This window comes from Cyanistes caeruleus, chromosome 21 (genome assembly GCF_971803275.1).
Source record: "Cyanistes caeruleus chromosome 21, bCyaCae1.hap1.1, whole genome shotgun sequence".
Taxonomy (NCBI): Eukaryota; Metazoa; Chordata; class Aves; order Passeriformes; family Paridae; genus Cyanistes; species Cyanistes caeruleus.
In genome coordinates, this window is record NC_141721.1 from 5,494,982 (window position 1) to 5,522,716 (window position 27,735).

At 49.5% G+C, this 27,735-nt stretch overlaps 2 protein-coding genes across 3 annotated transcripts; one reads left to right on the top strand and one right to left on the bottom strand.

Annotated features, from left to right (window-relative positions):
• Positions 1-70: 70 nt before the first annotated feature.
• On the bottom strand, positions 71-1,928 carry SDF2 (stromal cell derived factor 2). The gene is made up of 3 exons (XM_086859974.1): positions 1,745-1,928; positions 1,449-1,645; positions 71-889 (listed from the first exon to the last, which is right to left on the bottom strand). The coding sequence occupies exons 1-3, from the start codon at positions 1,917-1,919 to the stop codon at positions 602-604; spliced, it is 660 nt and encodes a 219-aa protein (XP_086716100.1). The 5' UTR covers positions 1,920-1,928; the 3' UTR covers positions 71-601.
• Positions 1,770-27,706, top strand: SUPT6H (SPT6 homolog, histone chaperone and transcription elongation factor). 2 transcript variants are annotated; one of them, XM_086859955.1, is made up of 37 exons: positions 1,770-2,036; positions 7,320-7,451; positions 7,893-8,045; positions 8,203-8,273; positions 8,793-8,988; positions 9,635-9,719; positions 10,119-10,392; positions 11,579-11,680; positions 11,915-12,028; positions 12,485-12,574; positions 13,034-13,176; positions 13,435-13,586; positions 14,059-14,157; positions 14,310-14,439; positions 14,538-14,688; positions 15,066-15,220; positions 15,704-15,899; positions 16,118-16,257; positions 16,336-16,453; positions 16,550-16,626; positions 16,755-16,890; positions 17,289-17,426; positions 17,723-17,890; positions 18,529-18,656; positions 19,647-19,854; positions 20,292-20,439; positions 20,680-20,822; positions 21,563-21,703; positions 22,760-22,955; positions 23,064-23,302; positions 23,524-23,637; positions 23,750-23,874; positions 24,328-24,440; positions 24,822-24,899; positions 24,988-25,154; positions 26,323-26,510; positions 26,656-27,706. In XM_086859955.1, exons 2-37 carry the CDS (start codon positions 7,343-7,345, stop codon positions 26,840-26,842), a joined length of 5,172 nt encoding a protein of 1,723 aa, XP_086716081.1. In that variant the 5' UTR covers positions 1,770-2,036; positions 7,320-7,342; the 3' UTR covers positions 26,843-27,706. The 2 variants fall into 2 exon arrangements, with proteins under 2 accessions (XP_086716081.1, XP_086716083.1); XM_086859957.1 differs by having other exon boundaries at positions 1,932-2,199.
• The last annotated feature ends 29 nt before the right edge of the window (positions 27,707-27,735 follow it).

Below are 27,735 nucleotides of genomic sequence, written 5' to 3' on the forward strand. Positions count from 1 at the left end.
GGCAAGTGCAGACTGGCCCCCAGTGCCAGATGTCCCCTGCATCCCCCACACAAACAGTCACACTACAGGGCAGAGTTCAGCACTTTTATGGCCCCAGGTCCTCGCAGGGCACGAGGAACAGTTTGGAGTACAGCAAGGGGTACAGCTCCTAGGGACAGCAGTTCTTTAAGGGGCAGGTCCTTGGACAGAGCAGGCTGCAAAGGGAGAGGGTGTGAGTTTGTGAATTTGTTTTGGGTCACATCTGGATGTTTGGCTTGGCTTTGTGCTAATTTGGGATGTTCGGACCTGCTTTGTGCCGATCTAGGATGTCGGGCTCTGTTGTGGTCAGGTCTGGACACTGGGATCTGCTTTGTAGTGGTTTTAGGGTGTTGGAAGCTGTTTTTGGTCAGGTCTGGACACTGGGACCTGTTTAGTGTCAGATTTGGGACAATGGAAACTACTGAACATTGAATTCAGGACATTGGGATCTGCTTTGTGCTGGGGCCCTGTTGTCAGTGGTGTGTGTCAGTTCCAGGGTGGGGACAGCAGCCGTCCCCCGGGCTCAGCAGTCCCAAACACAGCAGGGCAACACCCAGAAGCTCGGCGTCGGTCTGTCTGTCCCTCACAACTCGGCGTGGTACTGCTCCATTTGGAGGGCCTCGCTGGGCTGCATGAAGATGCCCTCCATCACCTTCCAGTAGTTATTCTGGCTGGAGGTGGCCATGCCGTGCACCTCCTTCTGCCCGTGGATGGGCCGCCCGTACTGCTCCCCGGTCACCGAGAGGAAGACGTCGGTGGAGGTGTGCTGGAATCGCACCTCGTCGTCCCGTACCCAGTAGGTCCCACTGCACACCACTGTCCAGTCATCCAGGTAGTCACCCTCGCCGGCCTCCCCGAATGCACTCACCTCCTGGGGGTGAAGAAGAGCTCGTTTTGGGGGCCAAGATGAAAAAAAGGGGAGGGTTGAGGTGGGCAGAGAAAGGGGCTGGGCCTAGGAGGGACGTGCTTGTGACTGAGGCTCTGTTGGGACTTGCAGGGTCTGGTTGGCATTCAGGCACTGGCAGGGTATTAGGGAGTTTCTAGGAGTGGGGAACAAGGTAAAACTGGCAGGGACCCAGCTGGGATCAGGGAACAAGGCAGGGCTGGTAGGGACCCAGCATGAGGAGAAACCCAGTCTGAAGTGGAGAACAAGGTGGGACCGGTGGGGACATGGGGGACACAGCTGGGGCCAGGAATTAGGAAATGCTAGTACACATATGGTGGATCTGGTTGGGACAACCCAGGAGACTGACTGTGGAATACGGTGGGGCTGGCATTAACTTGGGGGACAAGGGGAACTCAGGCGGGATGGACAGCGACAGACACAACACAGCACGGACTCAGGAGACCCGCCAACACCCGGGTGACAAGGCAGGCCCAAGGAAAGATACGGAGCCCGGGGAGCAGGGCTGGTGATGGCCGGGCGGTACCTGGTTGCCGGAGAGCGGCGAGGTGAAGCGGTGGCTGTGCAGGTTGCGGCCGGTGCCCAGGTGCGTGAGGCGGATGGCCTGTCCGCAGCGCACCGGCGTGCCCCGCTGGCACACGGCGGCCGTGCGGGCCCGCACCCGCCAGTAGCTGTTCCCGTCATCCGCCGCCGACACCCCGGTCACCGACTGCTGCCCACTGCCTGCGGAGGAGGGAGAGCCACCGTCACACCCAGCTCAGCCCAACAAGGGAGCCGGGGAAACGCGGGGGACGGAGCGGGGGGGGGGGGCGCGTCCGTTACCGGAGCCGTAGCGCACATCGTGCGAGTGCAGCCGCACGTTGTGCCTCACATTGAGCAGCTTCACCACGGAGCCGCAGGTGACGGGCCCGGGGCCGCCGCGCCCCGCCGCGCCCAGCGCCGCCAGCAGCGGCAGCAGCAGCGGGAGCAGCAGCGGCGGCCGCCGCGCCGCCTCCATCCCGCAGGAAGCGGAAGCGCGGCCGCTCCGCCCGCCGGGAGGTCGCGGCTCGCCCGCTCCGCCCCCCGCGCTCGCCGCCGCCGCCGCCGCCGCCTCCATTTTCCCTCGGCCCCTCGGGTAAGGCCGCGCTGGGCCCGGCGAGGGCGGCGGTGGCGGGGAACGGGGGTCCCTTACTGGGGGAAGGGCGAGCCCGAGTTTGTCTCGGCCCGGGCGTCACACCCGACCCGGCGCCGCGGCGGCGGCTCCGAGCCCCGGTGAAGGCGGCGGGGACGTCCCCGAGGTTGGTGCCGGGCTGCGCCGCGGGCCCTGGTGCGGGGGTGAGGCGGCGGCGGCCGCCCCGGCGGTGGTCGTGGGTGGGGCTGGCGGCAGCAGGAGCCGCCCGGGGCGGCGGCGGGCAGGGCCCCGAGGAGGCGAGGCGGTGGCCGGGGGTGAGGGTGGCTCCCCCGGGGCCGGGAGGTGCCGCAGCCCCCGCTCCCTGCTGCGGCGGGGCCGGGGCCGCGGGGAAGCGCTGGCACGGTGGGAAGAGCTGCGGATGTGAGGCGATGGCCGGGATGATTTTCTGGGAGCGGGGGAAAGGGTCTGCCCTTCGTTTCTCTGGTGGTCCTGTAGCTCTGTAGGTGTGACTCCCGGGTCTCTGTCCCTCAGGTGTGATTCCCAGACCACCGCATTAGGCTTACCAAACTTCTGGCGAGATGCTCCCTGAGAAAACAAGGCCCTGATAAAGCCCTTTTGGGTTTAATAAATGACTGAAAGGTGGCAAGCGATTGGTGCTCATAGGGGAGTGAGGTTATTGTGGAGTTTCACAGTCATCTCCGCTGCTCTTTATTTATTTTTTTTTTTCCCCTGAATACGATGATGTGGAGAAGGAAGGTTACTCCTGAATTATTTAGGATAACTAAACTGTGGGGAGTTGCAGAGACCAGATAACACCGCGTGGGAGTGCTAGTGTGGTAAATGAGATATGGCAGAAGGTGTAAGGAAGGTAACAACCACCACAAAATTGGCTCTACATCAGCTTTTGTTATTCAGGGAAGAGCAGTAGGTGTCTCAACAATTGTTTCTTTTAAAACAACTTCGACACCCCGTTGTAGCCTAAGAGGGATATTTTCATATTACTTTAAAGGAGAGAATGAAATAGAAAACATTGTTATGCTGCTGAGTAAATCGTTGGCACTTTGTATCCTGGCAATTCTGGTTAGACCATTCCAAAAAGGGAGCGCTGGAAAAGGCAGGAGCAGAGCAGGTTTTTGGGCAAGCAAAGCCTTCGTGTCCTCACCTTAGGGGAGAAGCTTGCTGACAGGAGACACCATCCAGGTGCACGAAGTCACGGGTAGGTCAGAGAAAGCGAGGAGGGAGCATCAGTTTTCTGTTTCTGACCGGAAATTATGATGCAGCAGAGCTAAAACAAACAGGCGGAAGCGCATTTTCACACAACATGCTATTAAATGTGTCACCCTGCCACAGGACGTGCAGGGTGCATAGCATCAAGGGCAGTGGGACCAGCAGGAGCATTAAAACCAACAAAGCAGGTATGGAAAGTTCCTGAGCTGTGGTGGCTGCCTGGACTTTCCCCATCATTGGTCCCCAGTCATCACTTCCCCCTGTGTTCCTCCCACCGAGCAGCGTGGGAGTGTCAGGTTTAGATGCAGACTTCCGAAATCTGTAAAACAGCTGTAAAAGCTAAATATAAAATGATATATTGCTGATGTCAGGGATGGCAGGCCCCAGTAGCCATCAGAAGTCCATGTGGATACCAAGAAATGCCTTGGTATTTAATCCTTGGTGAGGAAGAGCTCAGCATTGAGGTGCCCTTGAGGGTAGTTTCTCGTGGTGTGAGTGCCTTGCAATGCTTCAGAGGGATGTTTTTAGGCTTATAAGCTTCAAATTAAAAGATGCCAAGATGATTTTGTCTGAGTTCTGTGGTGGGACACAGCCTGAAGATCATTGCTTAGTTATAATGTTAAATCCACACATTTCAGTTCAACGATGGCTTGGTGGGTTTTTTTGTTTGTTTGTTTGTTTGTTTTTAAATTTTAAGAAAACTGATATTGATTTCACTGAGAAATTCACTGAGAGCTTCAGGGGGTAAAAGAGTGGCGTTATCTTTGCAGTTCATTTGGGTTTTTCCTAGTCACACATTTGTTATAAGTCTTGGACTCCTGTGGATGTACTTGGACTGTGCTAAAATTAATTTCATGAGCATTTAATTGACAAAATTAATAGATTTGGCTTCCTTAGGCTCTGCATTTTGAGTTCCCCAGCCCTCTTACTCTCACAGAGCTTTCTGAATCCTCTGCAGTTTGACCCTTTGAAATGTGGCCATGAGAACTGAGCAATGTTCAGTGGTGGCTTTGGCAGTGTGGTTCCCTGGATCTGTGTGATCCTAAATGAACTGTGAGTCGAATCATGAAGTGACAGAGGTTAGAACCATCCCTGCCCAAGCTCTCTCCCCCCCAAAAAACACCCACAAAACAAGTGTTAATGTGGGATTGATGTAGTTTCTTCCACAAAGGATGGGGAGAAGTCGAGGTCTGTCTTTGCTGTACCCATGCTGTCCTAAAGCCAAGATGGCTTTGTTGGTTTGCATATTCAAATTGCTATCCTTGAGGTTGATTGCTGAATAATAAATATATCTTGCTCTGCAGACACTGTTTGGTTATTCTCTGAACGCCACTGAGGTCTCCTGCCTTAGGTGGCATCCCTGTAGCTGGGAGAGTGTCAGATATTTCTGCTTTTTCTCACCCCATGCCTGCTCAGGTGAAGCTCTTGAGGGACTTTTCTATTCCCAGTGTCCTGAGTAACCAGCAGATATTTGGATGTGTGAACAATTTCTGAAATCCTCAGGTTCTCACAAAGCAGCGCCTGTTCTAAAGGCCCTGCCTCACCTCACAGAGACTGTGGCTGATGGTCCATCTTGGTCCTGACCTGATCAGAATTCAACAGTCCCAGTTAAAAGAAACTTGTGGACTCTGGAGCAGAGCTGCTATGCCCTTGATCTGAGCAAAGTGCAGACACTCCTGATCAAAAAGAGCTGGGCTGGCACAACACTCCTTGGTTCAGAATCTTTTAACCCTCCTCAGGTCTCTCTCTGTGTGACCACGCCAAGTTCTGCCTGTGCACCTCTGCCCACTTCCCTGGCTTGTTTTGTTTCTAATTAAGGCCTCCCTGGCACAGAAGGTGGCAGAAGCATCCATAATCCATATCTGGTTTAACATCTTGCTTCTGTTTTCCATGCTAAGTGACATCCCTGCTGTCCTGAGGTGAATTTCACTGGAGCTGAAAGCAGCCGGGTTTGTGGGTGGTTGGCTTGTGTGGAACCTGCTTGGCTGGATTATTAAATAAGAAGGTTTTCTCAACTCCTATTTGTTCCCTGTGTCCAGACAAATTTAAATTAACATGGGAGTAAAATTTCCAGGAAATTTTAGAGCAAGTGATGAGGAAGAAAGTTGGAATCGTGAGCTAAATACTTCACTGGCAGAGAATGGTGAAGTTGGATGTGGTGCTTCACGAGGTGGATTTGTGTATTGATCATGAGCAGGAGATAAACGAGGTTACTAGACTTGAAAAAGCCACTCAGCCTGCAGGTTTGTGTATGTTAACACACCTTGGTGAATGCCTGGAGCAGGAGGATTGGTGAGAAAGGGTGAAGTTGACAGAATATTCACACACAGGTTGGTAAACATAATCCCTGTTTCTCTATTATGTGTAGTCACATGATTTATCAGTGGCATTTGCATCAGGAATACACATTTAACTGGCATCAGCGCTGCCCTCTGAGGTGTTATTTCTGAGAGGGATGCTTAAATACAAGTGTTTGACTTCTGAAGTGTCCTCCTGAGGATGGGGATCCCACACCGAACCAGAGCAGCCACATTCTGTCTGGATGCAGAGCAGTAGCCTTGGCCTGCTGTGATTTCTGCTTGTCTGGAACATCCTGCATAGAAGTTGGCCACAGCTACATATTCTGCAGCCAAGGAGTATGAGCTGCTCTCTCCACTCAAGTCTGAAATCTGGCAGAGGTCTTTCCCTCATCTTTGTTGTAGGTTTTCTTTAATGAGATACGGATGACGTGTTCCTTCAGAGCTGCTTGTGTTTTAAGACTTAAAAGATCATCCAAGATCAGCCTTGGATTTTTTAACTCTAACTGAGCACTAAGTCCCTGTTTTTCTCCAAGTTGTTGTGTTTGTGCAGCAGATGTGTGGATCTCAGGGCAGGGCAAGAAATGCTGCACACAGGAAGTGTCATGGCAAAGCCTTGATCATGTTGTCCAATATGGGACTGATTTCCTTCAGCAGGTTGTTTGCAGTGGGGAAATGATTACGGGAATATTTTGAAGCATGTTTGTTTAGGTACCATTCCCTGCCATATGGAATTATTTTATCATCTTTTTTCTCTGTTGTTTTTCGGTGTTTGTGTGTTGAATTACATCAGATACAATTTAACATGGAGGTTTTGGCTTTAGATCTGACACCTCTGGACTGCTTTTTGTACAGCTCCTTCCCAAAGGCCTGTACTTCTTCCTGGGCTGGTGTTTCCATTCTCACAGCCATTTGAGGAGTTGATTTGATGTTCCTCATAGCTGACTCTTGTAAGCTTCAGTTGTTCTGATGTATGTAAAAAGGAGGTAAAAAAAAAAACTTCATTTGAAAATTTAAAAAAATATCAGTGGGTTTGTAACCACCAGAAGTGGAAGGCTCAGAGGGACAGAACTTGGCAAACATTTTCCTTTGTGCCAAGCTTGATTTATGTTGTTTTCAGAAACTCCAGTTGGGAAAAGCATCAAACAAAAGGTTCTGGATATAGAAAATGCACTGGTTTTGTCGTTTTCTTGTTTCTTCCTCAACTCTGGGTGGAGGTCCCTAGCATGGAACTGCCTGGCTGTGGCTCTGGCTTGTGGGCATTCACAGACCCCCAGACCTCTCTCCAGTTTGCTCTGTGGGCTCTGCAGAGTGTCACAGCTGGCAATCACAGCTCAGTCGAGGCCCTTTTCAGGGTCACCCTGGCTTCGTTAACTGAGTGAGGATTAATCATATTAAGATCCTAATTAGTTGGGCTGTGTGCCTGACACGGTGCAGCATCAGTGGGAGGCTGTGGATGGGATGGGGGCTCTGGCTGTGTGCACGTTCCAGCCGCAGGAGATGGGAGAGTTGCAGTGACAGCTCCTGCCCTCCTCACCCAGATATGGGTTGGCAGGAGCTGGCAGCTCTTGGCTGCTGCCTTCTCCTGCCTAAGCTGTGGTGACAGGGATGTCCAGGCAAGGTGGGCACTGGGCAATTCAGGGCCTCTGTAGCTCATTTGAAACCCTTCTTGCTTTAGCTGCCTTCTCTCCAAAACCTGAAGGGGGAAGTGTTTGTGTTCTGCTTGCTCAGCTAATGCCAGGGATGTTTCCTCTTTCCTCAGCTGCTGTGTGAGAGGCTGCAGCCATGTCTGATTTTGTGGAGAGTGAAGCAGAGGAGTCAGAGGAGGAGTACAACCAGGATGGGGAGGTTGTACCCAGAGTAACCAAGAAGTTTGTAGAGGAAGATGAGGATGGTGAGTTTGCTGTGTTCATTGCTGTTCTATTCTGCATCCCATGGCTCTGCAGATGGAACAATAACTGCTATTATAGCAGGGCCATCTGTAGTCAATAATCTCAGCTCTTTGAGTGCTTCCCTTCCTCCAAGTGTTCCAAGTGTTTTTTATAATTGGCAATAAAAAATACACTGCTTTGCCCCCATGGGACTTGCAGTCACACAACTTGATACTAAATGGTAAAAGCAGAGGAATTCTCCCAATGTGACCACTCCACCTGTTCCCTCTGCAGAGAGAGCATGAGACAAAACATGGGGATGTGGCCAGAGCAGCTGGCTGTGTTCTGTGTCAGTGCAAGTGTTCAGTTAAAACTGTGTGTGGATGGTGTGGAGGAAGATGCTGCTTGCACAGGTCTCAGTGGATAACCAATGAGTGTCTAACACGTGCTGCTCTCCATCCCAGATGAGGAAGAGGAGGAGCTGAACCTCGATGATCAGGATGAGCAGGGAAACCTGAAAGGATTCATTAATGATGATGATGATGAGGAAGAGGAGGAGGAAGCCAGTGACTCTGGAGACTCCGAGGATGATGTTGGCCACAAAAAGAGAAAGCGCAGTAAGTTTTGGGATGATTGTTACTAGCAGGGCATGGTGTAATGCTGGCAGAGAGCACCCTCTGCCCTTGTCTGCATGAGCTGGCTAAGATGTTTGGGCTCAATGCATTCCCACATTAGAAGAGGGAGAGTGTAACTTAGCTCTGCTGTCTTCTTCAGCTTTCGATGACCGCCTGGAGGATGATGACTTTGACCTCATTGAAGAAAACTTGGGCGTTAAAGTCAAAAGAGTGAGTTGTGTTCCCATGCTGCTGTTAATGGTGTGTTTTAGCACAGAGGAGGGCAGGCTCCAGCCTGGCGTGAGCCTCCCATCAGCTCCTGCCCTCTTGGAAAGGGAGAGCTGAGTGTTTTGAAGGAAGCAAGATCTCTCCCTGCCCCAGCTACTGGGACCTGGCTTCCCAGAGTTTGCAAAACACTTTTTTCTGGTTCCTGAAGTCTGCTGTGCTCCTCCCTTTCCACCTCTTCAGGACAGTCTCATCTTCCTTTCCTATGTGCTGCTGACCTCAAGGTCAGCACAGGCTGTTATGGGCTCTGAAGTTCTTTCTGTAACACGAGAGTCTCGTCAGCCAGGCCAGCACTGGTGGTGACAGCATGCAAGTGACACAGGCACAGCTCCTGAGTGGGGTGGCTCTTCTCTCCTGTGTGCCTGTGCTGTGCTGGGCTCCATCCTGCTCCCTCCCAGCTGCCTGCAGAGGAAGTGCAGTGCTGAGCCAGGGATTGTGAGCACTAACAAGGAATTGTCCTTGCAGCAAAAATTCAGGCGTGTGCGAAAAATGTCTGATGATGAGGATGATGAAGCAGAAGATTATGGAAAGGAAGAACATGAGAAGGAAGCCATTGCTGAAGAAATCTTTCAGGATGGTGAAGGCGAGGAAGGAGGGGAAGCTGTGGAAGCTCCTGTTGCTCCACAGGAAGAGGAAGAGGAGGAGGAGGAAGATGAATCTGGTGAGTGTGGATAGTCAGTTACATCCAATGTTTGTCCTAAGATTAAATCACAGGAACGAAGTTCAGACTTCATCTGAACTAGAAGTATCCAAGAGGCTGTGACCCTGTCATGGTGAAGCTCTTATTGGTCTGATTAATACAGTCCTTAGAATTAAACATTTCTGGGTGACAGGTTTAGTCTGTCTGAACCACTTTGTGCAGGAGCACGTTATCTGTGCTGAGGTCATAAACACCTCCCCTAAGCTGCCTCAAAAATGAAAATGCTTCAGAAAGAGGCACTCAGGGCACTGTTTAGTGCCTCATAGCACAGTGCATGCCTGCCCTACCTCTCTTCAGCATCAGTCTCCCACTGCTGCTACCTTACCAAAAAAATTTAAGCAATTTTCTACTATCCAAAGTAGCCAGGCCTTTCCTGACTGTATTTTCAGTGCACTGAGCTGCAGCTCAAATGTCTTTGCCTGGAAGTTTGTTCCAGCTTGCTACAGTGGTCCTGGCCTGTGTGAGGTTAGTGTAGGAGATGCTGTGGGGAGCTGGGCAGACTGACAGCCAGCAGCAGCCTCAGGCTGTGGTGGAGGCTCATAGTTGCACTGGCTGAGCTTTGTCAGAGGTACCAGTTCTATATCTGAGTTTGTTTCTCAATGTCCAGATATTGATGACTTCATTGTGGATGATGATGGACAACCTCTGAAGAAGCCAAAATGGAGAAAGAAGCTTCCAGGATACACAGATGCGTAAGTATTGATTGGAAGTTGGCCTGGAGCCTTGAAAATAGTGCTCAACTTATTTGGATCTTGCGACTGCAGAGTGATTCAGCTTGTGGTTGAGTACTGCTGGTCTTTTTCCCAGAAGAAACCTGTTAAATTTAGATGTAGAGCTTTTAGTGTGTGATTTCTGAAATGTGTGACTCCTTCCTTTTTTATTTTTTCCACTGGATTTTTTTAAAGGGATACCAAAACCAAGCCCTTAAGAGAAATATTTGCAGTAAAGCTCAGAGTTTGTGCCTGTCCATGATTATTTAGCCTGGGTGGAAGAAAGCTTGGACAGTGCCCCTGGCTTCTTCTGTGTGTCTGTAAAGATGTTCTGTGAGCTGCGCTGTGGGGCTGAACAATAGGATTATTTTTGCTTTCCAGTGCCTTGCAGGAAGCCCAGGAAATCTTTGGTGTGGACTTTGACTATGATGAGTTTGAGAAGTACAATGAGTACGACGAGGAGATGGAGGAGGAGTACGAATACGAGGACGAGGAAACCGAAGGGGAGACCCGCGTGCGGCCCAAGAAGACGACCAAGAAACGCGTCAGTCGCCGCAGCATCTTCGAGATGTACGAGCCCAGTGAGCTGGAGAGCAGCCACCTCACAGACCAGGACAACGAGATCCGCATGACAGACATGCCTGAGAGGTTCCAGGTGAGGCAAGGGGCTGCAGCTCCACAGGCAGAAAGCATTTTGGCTCTCAGGCCTGAGACCTGCAGGCTGCCAAGCTGCTGGATGGATTTTGGAATATTTTTTTCCCTCTTTGATGACACTGTCTGTCGAATGTACAGGCTAAAACTGCATTCAGACATATCAGTGACGTGGGAGCTGTTGTGGATCTGGGTTTAGCTCCAGTACAGCTTCCCTGTGGCCGCTGGGTGCCAGTGTTGCACTGCTGAAGTGCAGGGCTTGGGCTCTGCTGAGATGTCTTTGTGCTGGATGATGTTAGGAATCTCTAGGGCTGGGCATATGGAGAGCAAAATGCAGTGCCAGAGAAGACATGGGAAGGTTTCTAAATTACATGTATGCCAGCCAACACATAGCTGCTGCAATTAGCTTTACTCAAGGTGGTGAGACTTACACTGCTCTCAATACAAAGTGCTATTTGTGCTGGGATGAATCCTTCTAGTGTCTCATATTTTTGTCTTAATTTTAAGCTATATTCAGATTTTCACTGAAAAGTCCATCTCCCTTCAGTGTATGTTAGTGTAATTCTGTGCAGATGTTTATTACCTTTCTCTGTGAAATGGGATGTGTGAATCTGTCGGTTTTCCAAAGGCCCTTTTCCCCTGTGCCAGTCTGTGCCACAGAAGGAAATGCTGTCTGTGATGTCTTCTGGCTGTAGGGGCTTGTTCACACGTATTGTCATCCACATGGTCAGTGGTGATTAGAGCAGCTCCTCTGAAAGAGATGTGGCTGAGGCTGAGTGCCCAGAGAGGCTTTGGAGCTGCTTTATCTTTTGTTACTCTGTGGCTGCAGCAACAAAAGTGGTAGCAAGGCACAGATAGATTGGAAGAGAGGACGTAACTGCAGAAAATTTGGGAGTCTGGTGGGAAGTGGAGATATCCTCACTTGATTTTCACAGCAGACTTTGCACCATTGCAGGCCTTTCCACAAGCCTTTGACAGGATTGTAGCTGTCTTTATCTAGTATAAAGCTGATCAGCTTCCTGTGTGCTCAGAAGGTGCAGACATTGAAGTGATATCCTTGGCACCCCGTAGCTGGGGGTCCCCAGAGGTAACCTGCAGCTCAAAACTGCAATTTCCAGGCTTCTTGGAAACAAGGCAGTGCAAGCCCTGGTGTTGCACCTGCCTGTGCTCATGGTGTTCTCTCTTCCCAGCTGAGATCCATCCCAGTGAAGAGTGCTGAAGATGATGAGCTGGAGGAGGAAGCTGACTGGATTTATAGGAATGCATTTGCAATGCCCACCATCTCCCTGCAGGTAAAGGACTGTGCCTGGGGCTTGTTCAGGGGTCTGCTGATAGGAATGTGTGCCACCTTCATTTCTGATTTTGAGCAGGTCATTTGACGTGTGTCTTCATTTTTGCATCCATGAAACAGAGCAAAAAGGAGCACAAAGAAGTTGAAAGAACAATTTCTCAGCCTTAATGTGGGGGTGCTCTTTTAGGGGATCAGCTCAGGATCAGAGTGAGCACAATGTGTTTCTCCTTTTCAGGAAAGTTCCGATTACCTTGACCGTGGACAGGCCAGCAGCTTCAGCCGCAAGGGGCCCAGCACAATCCAGAAGATTAAAGAAGCCCTGAATTTCATGAGAAATCAGCATTTTGAGGTAATCTGCAACTTTTTTTCATTACCAAGGTCTGTGTCCTTTTCCTGAAAGCATTAGCAAAGCTGCTGGAAACATTTAGGGCACACAGAAGGGGATGAGATACCATCCCTGGTTGCCTCTCCTGTGACGAAATGATGCTCCCTTGGGAACTGCAACTCATCTTATGTGAGCTGTGGCAATGCAGGTTTTTAAGGCCTGTTTGACAGAGCTGCTGTCATTGTGTTTCCCTGATTCTGGACAAATTGAGGCTGAATGAGGTGGGTGGAATTTCTCTTGAGCCTTGCTCGATCCATCTTCTGATGTTGCAGAAGGTTTTTGGCCTATGTGGTGTATTCCTTGGTGGAGTAAGAGCTGCCCCATTAGTTTTGTGTCCCACATGGAGCAGGAGCTCTGTCTGGGCTGCCAGGAACAGCCCAGTCCCCTGCACACGGCTGATGAGTCTCATTTCTGACCCAGGTCCCGTTCATCGCCTTCTACAGAAAAGAGTACGTGGAGCCAGAGCTGCACATCAATGACCTGTGGAGGGTCTGGCAGTGGGATGAGAAGGTGAGGAATGTTTTTATTTGTTATCCCACCAACATTTGTCCTCCTATGTAGCCTCATACTTTCAGCAGCTTGTTTTGGCCATGTTTGGGGTTTTTACCCTTGCCTTTCTGCATTTTTGCTGTCATATGGTGGTAAATAGATATCTGACAGAATAGGATTCCAATAAAATCCTTCTCCTTCACTGAGTTCCTTTTGCATAGTGACAGTTCCTACCAGCAGTGCAGGTTGCTTCTCTGCTATCAGATCCAAATATGAATTTTGTTTTTGTTCTGTTAATATACTGCATGTCTTAGATGAGACCTGCCACATGTCACATTTGGCTTTGGCTGTGGATGATCTTAATAATCATTTTTATATGACAAATATCCCAAAATGCTGGAAGTCCCTGTTTAGGAAGGGAGGAGACAGATAACACACTGCAGTGGGTGTTCCACTGGAATTCTTTTGTTCTTGTGCCAGTGGACCCAGCTGAAGATCCGCAAGCAGAACCTGACACGGCTGTTTGAGAAGATGCAGGCCTACCAGTATGAGCAAATCTCTGCTGACCCAGACAAGCCCTTGGCTGATGGAATAAGGGCCCTGGATACTACTGACATGGAGAGGTAGGGTGCCAGGACTTCCATATTCATTCCAGAATGATTTAAAATGTCCATTGACTTGCCCAAACAGCACAGGCACTTTGGCTACTGCAGAGAACCCACAAAGCCAATAATGAGAAATACTTAAAATAATACTTAAAATTCTTTTGGGAGATGAATCCAAAGGCTTCTCTTCTGCCTGACTTGAGTCAGAGCAGGTTCCTTGAGTGTTCTGAGCATGACCAAGCTGCAGGCAGGGTGTGACATGCTGGCTTTTTGTAGGCTGAAGGATGTGCAGTCCATGGACGAGCTGAAGGATGTGTACAATCACTTCCTGCTGTACTATGGGAGAGACATCCCCAAGATGCAGAATGCTGCCAAGGCTGCTCGCAAAAAGCAAAAGCGTATCCGGGAGGATGGTGAAGAAGAGGAAGGTTTGTCTCCCCACATTTGCTTCTTGTGGGCTGCTTGAAAATGCTGGTTCAAAAGAGCAGGAAGAAAATTTGGTGAAAAGCCTCTGTGTTTGCACAAAGCATCTCTGCTGGTCATTCTATCTCAAGTTAGTTCCAGGTCTTCTAGGCACTTTTGAAAAGTTTAAGGTTTGACACACAAGGTGCTTTCCAATGGAATATGAATGCCACCCCTTGTGCCAGGGGTGGCATTGGCAAACTTATGTATGTTCTAATGTGCAGCCCAGAGATACTCCTATTAAAACTGCAAGAGTGACACTGGAAATAGTGTTTCCAGGGTAATTTTCCAACCCTGAATAATTTTAAGGCCACTATAACCTTTGAGATGCCTTTGTGAGAATTAGGGGCTCTGCTGCACAGTGTAGGTTGTGTTTAATCTCTTAATTGTGCTTCTGACACACTGTCTGGATGGCTCTCTAATGTATCCTTCCTACAGGTGAAGGGGAGGATGCAGAGGATGATGAGCAGAAGGGGCCTGAGCTGAAGCAGGCTTCCCGAAGGGATATGTACACCATCTGCCAGGCAGCTGGGCTGGGTAAGGCTCTGCTCTGTCCTGGGTGTGCAGTCACTCCACAGGGTGCTGTGATTCACCTGTGGAAGGAAGACTGATAGTTTTGCTCACGATTAACTACAGTACCCTTGTCCTCATTGGGTTTTTTGTTTGTTATTTTTATTTTCTCTTACCAGATGGCTTGGCTAAAAAATTTGGTCTGACACCTGAACAGTTTGGAGAGAATCTCCGAGACAGTTACCAGCGTCACGAAACAGAGCAGTTCCCTGCAGAGCCCCTGGAGCTGGCCAAGGATTATGTGTGCAGGTCAGTGTGGGGGTCTTTGTGGAGTTACTGTGGATGTAACACAAGTGAGAGGATCTGGGGACATTATTCTAAGCCTTCACTTGCCTTTTTGCTCGTAGTCAATTCCCAAGCCCGGAAGCAGTGCTGGAAGGAGCTCGGTACATGGTGGCTTTGCAGATTGCCAGGGAGCCCTTGGTCAGACAGGTCCTGAGACAGACTTTCCAAGAACGAGCTAAAATCAACATTTCACCAACAAAAAAGGGGAAGAAGGTAAGGAAGGGAGCTCTGACTCTGTGGCTCAGTTCAGGGAGGGATCTAAATAACATACAAATGCTTGTTCTCCCATGGCAATGGCAACTCTGAATAAATCTCAGAGCAGCACTGAGCTGGACTGCTGCACAGCCCAGCTCAGCAGCATGCTGCATTTTTGGTCTCAGCATTTCACTAGATGAGATGCTGCCTTCAAATATTGAAACAGTCTGTTTTTCTGGGGCTGGGAAGCAATTCCACTGTGTCCTGCTGGGAAAGGAAATGCAGAATGGCAGATATAGGGCTGAGGGGGTGTTGAATAAAAACCATTGTCTGCTGTGGCATACAGAAGACATGAATGCCCTGTGTGCATGCTGACTGTTTCTCCTCTTTCCCAGGATATTGATGAAGCCCACTATGCCTATTCCTTTAAATACATGAAGAACAAGCCTGTGAAGGAGCTGAGAGATGACCAGTTCCTGAAAATGAGCCTGGCAGAGGATGAGGCACTGCTGGTCATAGATATCAGCATTGACATGAAAGGAGTGGAGGGGTGAGTTCCCACTGGCTGTGCCATCCCTGACTTGGCAGAGCTCATTCATGCAGTGTTCTTAGAGCACCTCTGTAAACCAAGCTACTCCTGAAAGTCATGGCCTGGTAGTTTCCTGCACCTCAGAGTCAAGCAGCCTTTCAGGGTGTTGCTTTTTTCATCTTGTGGAGAACTTCAACAGGCATCTGTCTTACTAACTTGAAAGCAAACTCTGAAACCTTGGGATTTTTGTGGAAGATGATGCTTGTTTCCCAGCCAGCTTAGTTCCTTCCCTGCACATCTGAGTGGCCATGCTGTGCAGTATGGGTGTGCTGGAGTGGCTGTGATCTGTCTTACAGCGTCACTTCAGCATTTGATGGGAGGGTTGGCTCTTCCCTAATTTTTCCAAGCAACTACCTGAATCTGAGGTGTGCAAGAATCTGCCAGTGATGGTGTCCATGCAGGTGTCTGGAGCCTTTCTGTATCTCCTCTCCTCCTTTGTTGCAGTTATGGCAGTGACCAGACGTACTTTGAGGAAATCAAGCAGTTCTATTACCGGGATGAGTTCAGTCACCAGGTGCAGGAGTGGAATCGGCAGCGCACCATGGCCATCGAGCGTTCCCTCAACCAGTTCCTCTACGTGCAGATGGCCAAAGAATTAAAGAACAAGCTCTTAGTGGAGGCCAAGGAATATGTCCTCAAGGTGAGATGAGGCACAGGTTTGAGGCAGAGCTGGGCTTGCAAACACTGGCAGCCCTGCAGTGTTCTGGGGATAGCTGCTGACAGGTCATACGCAAGTTCTTGGGGAGGAGGAGGAAGCAGGGATTGAGTCTGGTTCAACTTTCCCTCCAGAGGAGGGTTATGCTAAGGCTCCTGCTGTGGATTATCTCACTCCTCTTTGTCCTTTCTCTGCTCTCTCAGGCTTGCAGCCGTAAACTGTACAACTGGCTAAAGGTTGCTGCATACAGGCCAGATCAGCAGGTGGAGGAAGACGATGATTTCATGGATGAAAACCAAGGGAAGGGGATCCGGGTGCTGGGCATTGCGTTTTCATCAGCCAGGTAGGAGGGAGGGAATGGGGTCTGGGTGCATGTCCAGCTTTAGCAGTCCTCCATGTCTGAGTGATCTCTTTTTGACAGGGACCACCCCGTGTTTTGTGCCCTTGTTAATGGAGAGGGTGAGGTGACAGATTTCCTCCGATTGCCACATTTCACAAAAAGAAGGAATGCCTGGCGTGAGGAGGAGAGGGAAAAGAAGGTGAGCCTTGGTGCAGCTGTCACTGAGATGAATGGAGATAGCTCAGAACAGAAACAATCTGCCTTTTCTACTCTGATTTTCTACTTTCTTCTCCAGGCCCAGGATATTGAAACATTGAAAAAATTCCTCCTGAACAAGAAGCCTCACGTGGTGACAATCGCAGGCGAGAACAGGTCAGTCTTTGTGTTGCTTCCATTTCCCAGTCTCTTTGCAGTCCTCTCCTTGTGCCTGTCTACATTTCGCTGTTTCCAGGACCCAGCTCTATGCTCTCCCCTCAGTCCCCTTGGCTGTCTCTCCCCAGGGATGCTCAGATGCTGATGGAGGATGTAAAGAGAATTGTTCATGAGCTGGACCAAGGGCAGCAGCTGTCCTCAATCGGAGTGGAGCTGGTGGACAATGAACTGGCCATCCTCTACATGAACAGCAAGAAGTCTGAGGTGAACCTGCTGCTACCCCAGCTGTCCCTTAGTCTGTTGCTCATTCGTGCTGTGTCATCCTCCATTTGTTGTGCTGCCCTTGCATCAGCCTCTGTCTCATACGATCCATCTGGACAGTCACGTACTGATCCTTTGGATCAAGGCAAAACATCTTAGGCTTCCCTGAAGAGATCAGCACCAGCAGATGCACAAAGTGGATATTGATGTAGTTGGAAATGAGTGAGATTGTTCCATTACTAATTGCATAAGAGCTCCTGGGAGCCTTTGACCTCAGCTTTCTTTGCCCTGAGCACCAAGTGCTTCCCTGCTGCAGTCCTTGTCTGATGTGTCTTTGCTGCTTGTGGTACAAAGTGTGAAGACACCACGAGGGTTTTCCCTGATTCTGTGTCCTGTTGCAGAATGAATTCCGGGATTACCCCCCTCTGCTGCGTCAGGCTGTGTCCCTTGCTCGCCGCATCCAGGACCCCCTCATAGAGTTTGCCCAGGTCTGCAGCTCTGATGAGGATATTCTCTGCCTGAAACTCCACCCTCTGCAGGTAAATTTTCCTTGGGCAAGAAAGATCCTTCTCTGCAAGAGAAAGAGGCCTGTGAGGGTTTTGCTTTCAAAGAAAAGGTTTCCAAGTTAAACTTGAGCAAGTTCTGCCTGTTCTGTGCCATATTCAGGCTACACAGCACCTTCCTTTTTTTTTCTTTCTCATCAGCCTTTAGGCTGTTCTCAGGGTGACTCTGAGGTTCAACACAGCTCCTGGGAGCCAGTGTGTCGTGTTTGGCTCATGGCAGAGGGTTGCACAGATCCATCTTTTCCAGGGCTAACATCTCTTCTCTCTGCCAGGAGCACGTGGTGAAGGAGGAGCTGCTGAATGCGCTGTACTGCGAATTCATCAACCGTGTGAACGAGGTGGGGGTGGATGTGAACAGGGCCATTGCTCACCCCCACAGCCAGGCTTTGTTGCAGTATGTGTGTGGCCTGGGACCACGCAAAGGCACGCACCTGCTGAAGGTAAGGAGGCTCCTGGGCCTGCCTACAAAACCAGCACATCACCAGCACTCTGAGTGCTCAGGAGGTGAGTCAGGGTTCCCTGTGCCACGTGCAGCTGACAGCTCTGTTGATGTGTGGTTTTACCCCGAAGCTACACGTGGACTTGTGTCCTTGAGAGACCCAAACAGCTCAGCAGATCCATCAATCCCAGCCAGCTCCCAAACCCACAGGAATGGATGTGCTGTCAGAGCGTCAAGACACCTCCACAGTGTAGAAAACACGAGGCAAAAAGCCAACGCTTTTCCTGAGAGTTGGAGCTGTGTTGATGTGGAATCATCATCTTTCACACAATGTTGAGACACTGGCAGGGAGCAACAACTTGAGAGTTGTGATGGGCATGTGTCAGATGCTTTAAACACTGTGGTGTGCAGTGTGAATCCTCTGTTTTTTTCCCAGACAAAAACAATTTGGGTTGGAAGGGACCTTAAAGATCATCTTAATTCCAACCCCTGGCCACAGCCACATACATCTTCCTCTAAACGTGGCTTTGAACAATTCCAGGGATAGGAAGTCCACAACCTCTGAGTAATCTTGTGTTTGAATAGCAGGGTTTATGCTCTTGCCTCTCTCAAGGTTTATATTCTTGCCTCTCTCTGCAGATCTTAAAACAAAACAACACCCGTCTGGAGAACAGGACCCAGCTGGTTACGATGTGTCACATGGGACCCAAAGTGTTTATCAACTGTGCTGGCTTCATCAAAATTGACACAGCATCACTGGGTGATAGGTGGGTATTGGGTATTTGATGTCCCATGGGGTGTGAAGTCAGTGTGAGTGACAGACCTTCCCTGAGTCAGTGTTAACCCAGAGTTTGGCCCCTCTGACTTCAGGCCAAGTTCAGGTATTGCTGATTATTAATCTGATTCCTATGGGCAGCTAAACTTGCACAGCAGCAATTAATTATTAATTAATTTGCACAGCAGAAAATTAATTATATGGCTTGTTCTGGTGAGAAGAACTCTTTTGTGGTCAAGAGGAACTAAACTAAAACCAATTGTTCCCTAAAATAGTTGTCAGGAAGCCATGAGCACTTCTGCTTAGTTTCTGCCTGGTCCTTCCAAGAGTATTTTATTTTTCTAAAATTTCAAACTTCAGAAATAACTCAGCAATTTGGCTTCCTCTCAAACCAGTAGCAATACTGGGAAGTTTATATAGCATTAAGTTACTAGTAGCTGCACGGGAGGTGTTTTGAGGACAGCTGTAACCTTGTTTCTGAACCTGACTGGGTGCTTTGCACAAAGGGTCACATACTAGAAACGTGCCTTCTGCAGGGTTTTTTGCCTTTGAAAAGCAATGTGAGAAAGAACAGCTGGCTGAATCCCTACTGAGTGACCCAACCCTGTTAGATCCCTTGATTCTTGCAGGATACAAATCCTGGAGATGCTGGGGACAAAGTGTAGCCCATCCAAACAGCCCAATAGCAACACTGAATTTGTGTGAGGAGTGGAGCAGCAGAGAGCTGTGTGCTTACAGAGCAGCTGTAGTGAGCAGGGATCAAATCCACCCAGCATGCAAAATGCCTGGCTGTGTATTTGGAGCTGCAGACTGGAGTTTGCCAGGTCTTGCCTTGGCTCCTGTTGGTTTAGCAATGAATAATTCATAGTGTCCTTTCTGGAGTACTTTTTTCCATGGAGGGCAGCAGTGGTGCTTGATCATTTAGCTGCAGGAACAGCTGGAACAGCTCAGAGCCCTGATCTGAACATTGGTTTTGTTTCAGCACTGATTCCTACATTGAAGTTCTAGATGGCTCTAGGGTCCATCCTGAAACCTATGAATGGGCAAGGAAAATGGCAGTGGATGCCCTGGAATATGATGAGTCAGCTGAGGATGCAAATCCTGCAGGAGCTCTGGAGGAGATCCTGGAAAACCCCGAGCGCCTGAAAGACCTGGATCTTGATGCCTTTGCTGAAGAACTGGAAAGACAGGTGCATTGGGGGCTCCTGGTGCTGAGAAACGAGGGGAAGCTCTGCTGCCCAGCTAAGATTCTCATGTTTTACAGCTTTATCCTTTTCAGGAGCTGGGCATTAGCTGTGCTGTTGTAAAATGTATAAACAGCCCTGATGAGCAGTCAGTGTCTGACAATGGCATGCAGTAAATGCTTGCAGAAAGGGCACTTGGGGCAGGGGACAGTAATTAGACCATTTAAGCTCTTCTCCCTGAAATTTTTTTCTAAATATATTTGTTCTTTTAACCTCCTCAACATCCTGTGACTGAGTTTCACCATTTGTTGGTACCTGCTGCATTTCCCTTTTTTAAATTTGCTGTTTCATAAGTTGCTTGAGTTCTTCCAAAACTTACCCTGGATTCTCTACTGACCTCCTTCCTGCTGCTCATGCCTTTGTAACCTCTGAATCCCACACAGGGCTATGGTGACAAGCACATCACTTTGTATGACATTCGTGCTGAGCTAAGCTGCAGATACAAGGACCTGAGAACTCCCTACCGTTCTCCCAACACAGAGGAGGTCTTCAATATGCTGACCAAAGAAACTCCAGAGACATTTTACATAGGTACAGCCATGATCACATTCCTGCTTTCTGTCCTCCTAAGTTGACACAAGATGTGTGAAGGTGGGGCAAAGGGGTCTTAGTGAGTGTGGTGCTGGGACAGTGCTGTGGTGGAGTGTGAAGCAGCTTTTCAAAGTACTTGGGTGGCCTCCTGACACTTTCATGCATGAATAACAAACTGGAGGGAACTGCCCAGCTCTGCAGTTTTTCATTCTTTCCTTCCCCTCTCCCATCACCCCACAGGTAAAATGATCATCTGCAATGTGACTGGCATTGCCCACAGGCGCCCACAGGGAGAGAGCTACGACCAGGCGATACGGAATGATGAAACTGGCCTTTGGCAGTGCCCTTTCTGCCAGCAGGACAACTTCCCAGAGCTCAGTGAGGTGGGGCTGCTCCTCCTGACAGGCCTGCCTTTGTCAGGAGCCTGCTATCAGCAGGAGTGTTGTGTAGGGTTCTTAGGAGACAAGGTATCACAGTGTCCACAGTGCCCCAGGACCCAAACCTGATGTGGCCCTTGGCTGTGAATAAAATCTGTTGCACTTCTGACTAATTGCTTCGGTATAGATCTGACAGGTCTTTTATAGCCACATTATGGCTTTTAGAGTGAAATGGGCCTGAGGCTAAGCTGAACAGTTCTTTGCAGATACATAAAGCCTTCTTGTTTGTGGTCTGGGATTGTGTTTTATGCAGAGAAATTGCCTATGACACAGAACAGAAGGCTCTGCCACCTTCTCAGTTTTAAGAACTTATCTGGACCACCTGCTGCTTAATGCAGCTGTACTTTAGGTCCCTTCTAAGCACTGTGAATTCCAGCCTGGGTAATCCGTGACTTTAAACCCCTATAGTGTTCATTAGAAACCAGCCCTGACTACAGGCTGGTGTTCAGGGTCTAAAAATGTTCTGACCTTCCTGGTTGCAATGTCCCATAAGATGAGCAGAACTGGAGGAGGAAGATTGCATTACTGGGTAGCATTTGTCGAAGTCTTCTGTCCCCTGCCCTTCCACAAGTCTCTGCTGGCTGCACCACTTTGCTGACACAGCTTTTGGACTTGTTTTGAGTATGAACTGCTGGGGCTATTTTGTTTCTATGCTGAGTGATTTATTTACTTTTGCCTTGCTCAAGGTTTGGAACCATTTTGACAGCGGTTCCTGCCCAGGTCAGGCCATTGGAGTGAAGACACGTCTGGATAATGGTGTTGCTGGCTTCATCCCAACAAAATTTCTTAGTGACAAGGTGGTCAAGAGGCCAGAAGAAAGGGTGAAGGTATGAAAGCAGTGAATTTTCACACTCCCAGCAAGAGCTGGAAGAACCTGGAGTCAATACCAAAGAATCAGAGTTTGGTTAATAACACTGCTCTTAAATGACTTTTCTGACCTTACTTTCATGTAAGGACTTTAAAATCAGCAGGAAGTTCAGGTTCTGGTTAGTGTCCTTGTCCCACAGTGCAAATCTCCCTTGGCAGCTGGTGGGACCCTGTTAATCAGTTAACAAGTTGTGCTGCAGGAGGATTTATTGTCATCTGGCTGGAGTCTGGGTTTAGGAGACCAGAAGGAATTCTAATGCAGAGCTGCCCTTTGTTTCTGGCTTTCAGTTCACAGAACTGCTTTTGGACAGACAAGGGTCATTTTCCCTCTTACAGCTTTTCCTTCCCTCTCCATTAATTTGTGGAGGTCATCAGAGTTACTAGTCCTGCCTGGGACAGGAATTGGCGTTCTGAAAGAAATGGAATAACACCTCTTTATCACATAATGAAATAGTGGTTCAACATCTTTTCTGTCTTTTGGGGTCCTCAACAGTCCATGCAGGTGATGGATAATCCTGTAAGCTTAGAGGTCTCAGCATTTCTTTAAAGAGTTATTAATTAACTTCATCATGGTTAACTGGACTAAGACACTGCAGTTTTTGTGGGGGGATTTTCTGCCTCACATTTTATTAGAGCAGTCCTTTGGGTGTCTGCTTCTGAACAAACTTAACTGCTTTCTTGCACATCTTGCAGTCCAGTTTTGGTGCTCCCATTGTGAAAGATATTTGAAATAGAAAAGGTGATTGTCCTCACCCTCCAGATGTGCAGTTTTCCATGTGGTGTGGGTAACAGGTAATAGATGTGCTGGGGACCTGCCCATTTTTCTGTTAATCTCATTTGATATTGGTCATTTTTGTGAGTTTGTGTAGAAAGATCACTTTTAAAGGTTGTATCAATCTGCAGAAGCTGATGTTATTTGTACAACCTCAGTGTCAGCAGGATCCCACATGGATTGGTGTGTAGCACAGGGATTCTGCCAAACCTGCTGCTCACCTTGGCCTGCACCTCCTCTGCAGGTGGGAATGACCGTCCACTGCCGCATCATGAAGATTGACATTGAGAAATTCAGCGCAGACCTGACCTGCAGGACCTCAGACCTGATGGACAAGAACAATGAGTGGAAACTGCCCAAAGACACCTACTATGACTTTGACTCTGAGGCAGCAGATCACAAACAGGAAGAGGACATGAAGAGAAAGCAGCAGAGGACAAGTGAGTTCTCTTACTTTCTCTCTCCCTTGTAATTCCAGCCTTCCCTGCTTCAGGACAATCAGCACAATTAGATACAGTGGCATTAAAGCAGTTCCCTTTGTTCCCCAGCCTACATCAAGAGGGTAATTGCTCACCCATCATTCCACAACATCAGCTTCAAGCAAGCAGAGAAGATGATGGAGACCATGGACCAAGGGGATGTGATTATTCGGCCAAGCAGCAAAGGGGAGAACCATCTGACTGTCACCTGGAAGGTCAATGATGGCATTTACCAGCACGTGGATGTCCGAGAGGAGGGCAAGGAGAATGCCTTCAGCCTGGGCTCCATGCTCTGGATTAACACAGAGGTAAAGCCCTGCAGAGCATGCCTGGGAAGGGGAAGGACTTTTTTTACAGGCTGACACAGCCCTTCTGTCCTTGTAGCTGCTTTCACACTCTTGGAGAGTAACTTCCAATACATTCTCTGGATCCTTAGACAGCACTTGTATCTTTTTTTCTCCTCAAGCTTTGCTGTGCAGTTTATGACCAAATACACTCTAAATACCTCTTTAAATGTGTTTGTTCAAAGGAGTTTGAAGACCTGGATGAAATTGTTGCTCGTTATGTCCAGCCAATGGCTTCTTTTGCCAGAGACCTGTTGAACCACAAGTACTATCAGGACTGCAATGGTGGAGACAAGAAGGTGAGACAATCCCAGGATGTGGTAACTTCTTTGGAAGATATCCATAGGCTCTGTGTGCTGCTGAAAATGTGGGCTCCCCTGGAGCATTTATCTTCTTTCTCTCTCTAATTAGAAGCTGGAAGAGCTGCTGATTAAGACCAAGAAAGAGAAGCCAACATTTATTCCATACTTTATTAGTGCCTGTAAAGATCTACCTGGTAAATTCCTCTTGGGATATCAGCCTCGAGGCAAACCAAGGTAAGTGAGAAGGCAAGCCCAGCATTTGCACTGAGTACTGCCAGTACCAAACCTCAGCTGACTGCTGCCAGTTTTTCTTCCAGCTCTGTCAGAATCCCTGTAAATCACACCTTCTCTTTCCCAGGATTTAGCCTCCTGACAGTGGAGGACCCAATTCTTCCAGCAGTAAATCTCACCCAGGAACCTCCCATGTTTTTTAACCATCTGGCTGCCACGAGCAGCACTGCTCTCTGCTGTGGGTGTTGTGGGAGTGTAGGCAGGGAATGATGAATTTTTCATGGAAAGGCAGGGTAGTGTGAATTGTTTGGAGATAAAGTGTCTTGGATGGATCTGTTTGTTCATTATCAGTACAGCCATTGCCTGTGGTTTTAGTCCATGCCTGTTGTGAGTGTGACCTGTCAGAGGGTGACTGAAACAGCCTGTGATGTCTCCTGCTCTCCCTGCTCCTCCCAGGATAGAGTATGTGACAGTGACCCCAGAGGGATTCCGCTACCGGGGCCAAGTTTTCCCTACTGTGAATGGACTTTTCCGATGGTTTAAGGATCATTATCAGGACCCTGTTCCAGGTGAGCAGCCTGAAACTTCAGTGCCTCAGCTTTGTCTTTATCACACAATATCAGGGACAATTATTAAAGGGTGGTTCCATCTTCTTTGTCCCAAAAATGTGTCCTAGGATTTTTCTGTATGTGGGAAGTTTCCAAGCAATGCTTGAAATGTTTGGCTCCATGGACCAACCCACTCTCCTGAGAGTTAATATTTGATCACAGCAAAGTCTGGACCAGTCCCTTTCCTCTCCTTTGTCTCCCCACCATACAATCCAGCATACACCATTCCCTGGTAGAAAACCGTCGTGCCAGATCAACTATTGACTCTATTTTTTTCAAATCCTGGGTTTCAGACCAGTGGCTGCTCTTCCAGGAGAATTAATTGGTTGGTATTTTACACAGGTATTACCCCCAGCAGTAGCAGTCGGACCAGGACTCCAGCCTCCATCAATGCTACTCCAGCTAACATCAACCTGGCAGGTCAGTGCCGACCGTTCCCAGTAGGAACTGGGATGTGAGCTGCTCTTCCAGGCTCAGCTTTTCCTAATGCAGCATGCCTCCTTTTCAGACCTGACACGTGCAGTGAACGCTCTGCCACAGAACATGACCTCCCAGATGTTCAGTGCCATCGCTGCTGTGACAGGCCAGGGACAGAACCCAAATGCCACCCCAGCACAGTGGGGCTCCAGCCAGTATGGCTACGGGGGCAGCGGAGGCGGCAGCAGCGCGTACCACGTAGGTGTCACTTAAATTTCTGCTGACTTCTTCTTGCTGCTAGAAACCACTGAAACCTAAGGAATCCCTCATTGCCTGGGGTCCCCAGGTCCTAGTTTTGTCCCCCTGGTGCTGCACAGTCTGGATTCTTGAACCAGATTTCCTTTTGCCTCCCATGACCGGAGAAATGAGGCACGTAACACAGCCCTGTTCCGGGGGGAGTTGGAGCAAGGAGCAAACTGGTCTGGCCCTCTCCAAGGAATGTGGCAGGGTGGAGAGGGGGGATCCAGCAGTGAGGGCACACAACCTTCTGATTGTGCCCCTGAACTGGCAACGTGAGCTGCTAGTGGAGGAGATTAGCTGGGAAAGTATGCGCTGAGTTTGCAGGGCTTTTTAGCTCGGCACTAATCTCTGAGCTGCACCGGCGGGGAACACCTCAGCCTGACCCAACACCCAGGAGCTTTGCAGGGAGTAAGATGGAATTAGACAGTTTTGGCTCATGCTGAAGCCTTTTCTTCATGTGTGCCTGCTCCACTCTTAAAGCTCCCAGCTGACACCAAGGCAAATTCCAGCTGTGGAAGGACTGAGGAGCCTGGGTATAAGAACACACCCAGCTGTTGCACCCAAAGAAGAGATGCTGCAAGACAAGGCTTGCAAGGAGGAGTGATCCTCCTTTAGAGCACCTTGGGAGGCTTTCAGGATGTTTGGCACAGTAAATGCTGAGCTGAGGATAGGCAGGGACTGTGGATAACCTGATGTATTAATCATCTCGACACCTGAAGGAAGAGGGAGGTGAACACCAGGAGGCAAAGACTCTAAGCTCTTCATGGGACAGGCAGCCAGCTGGCTTGGGATGTGGGAGGGATCCATCCTGGGAGCTGCTGCACTTTCTCTGCAGCCTGCAGGGGAAGAATTTATCTGTTCTTCATGCCCAGTGCAGGATGTTATTGCTGCTGGCTTGCCCCAGGTGTCTCTTGCCTTTGCTTGGTTTGAGCATCTCCCCTTGGGCTGAACAAGGAGGACAGGCTGTGCTGGCCCAGCTCTCAGGGGAGCTGATGTGCTGTGCTCAGCAGGGCTGGGGGCATGCAGAGCGAGGGTGGGCAGCCCCCTGGGCAAGCAGGGCAGTGCAGAGCCCCCCCAGCCTGGCAGGGTCCACCCTCTGCCCCCTGACAGCCTCTGCTCTCCACAGGTCTTCACAACTCCAGCACAGCAGCCGGTGGCCACCCCTCTGATGACCCCCAGCTACTCGTACACTACTCCCAGCCAGCCCATCACCACACCCCAGTACCAGCTCCAGGCCAACACCACACCCCAGTCCACCCAGTCTCAGGCACAGTCGCAGCCATCATCCAGCTCCAGGCAGAGGCAGCAGCCAAAGTGAGTAGCTCCAGGTGCTCGTATCCGGGTCCTGGCTCCCTTGCTTTTTGTGGAAGCAGCAGGATGGGGTTACTTCCCCCCACAGGGAGGGAGGGCAGGGAAGTTTTTTCCTGTCACATCTCATGTTGTCCCCGTGTCCTTGCAGGACCAACAGCCACGCTGCCATCGACTGGGGCAAGATGGCCGAGCAGTGGCTGCAGGAGAAGGAGGCTGAGCGGAGGAAACAGAAGCAGAGGTTGACTCCTCGACCCTCTCCCAGCCCCATGATCGAGAGCACGCCCATGTCCATCGCTGGGGATGCCACGCCTCTCCTGGATGAGATGGATCGATAGGACCTGACACCTCCGCTCTCTTCTCCACCGAAGGGGGAAGGAGAGGGAACAATAGGAAGCGACTTCCCTTAGACACATAACTCCTGTTTTATACGTCGTGGGATGGTGGGAAATGACTCTTGGTGATGTGCACTTGAGCAAGAGAATAGACTTGGCAGGGCTGGTTTAAAAATGTATACTATATATAAGAAAAATATATCATAGAAAGGACCTCTGCATCGGCCTCTGCATTCCAGGCTCCAGTTTTGAGGCACCTTGGAAACTTAGCAAAGCAAACGTGAGGTCGAAGGAGTCTGTCCTTGTACATGCACAGCACTCTGCTTTCACCCAAGACTCTGCTTTTTTCCCAAAGACTGGGAAGCGAACGGAGCTGAAAGTGCATTGCCCTGGAGTGAGCCTGTTTCCTTTGGATTCTCCCAAACCCTGACTGTCACCTCCCTTCAAGAGGAAGACCACAAAGCAAAGTTGTGGGGGTTGTAACAAACAAACCAGAGTTCTCACAAAGTTCCTGTTGTTTGCTCCATGTTTTCACGTGGGACAGGCTCAGCAGAGTCTGTGCCAACCCCAGCTGTGTCTGGAGGGGTCCAGCACAGCAGCTCGGGGTCTTGCTGGAGATGCAGCTGTTGTACCAAAGGCTTGCTCTCTCCTCTGGCTTCTTTTGGAACAATATTTATTTAGTTTTGATTATTATTTTTTTTTTAATCAGACTGCAAAATAAAGCGCCAGCCTACGGCAGCTTCCCTGAGACAGACACGTGGGATAACGCACCACGGAGCAGCCCGGAGTGTGTGGCCTCCTCCTCTGTACCTGTTTCCCCTGCCCAGCTGTAACCAAGAGGGGTGAATAAATAGTGTTTTTACTGAATGCTAGCTCAGAGATTTTTTGCCTGCACC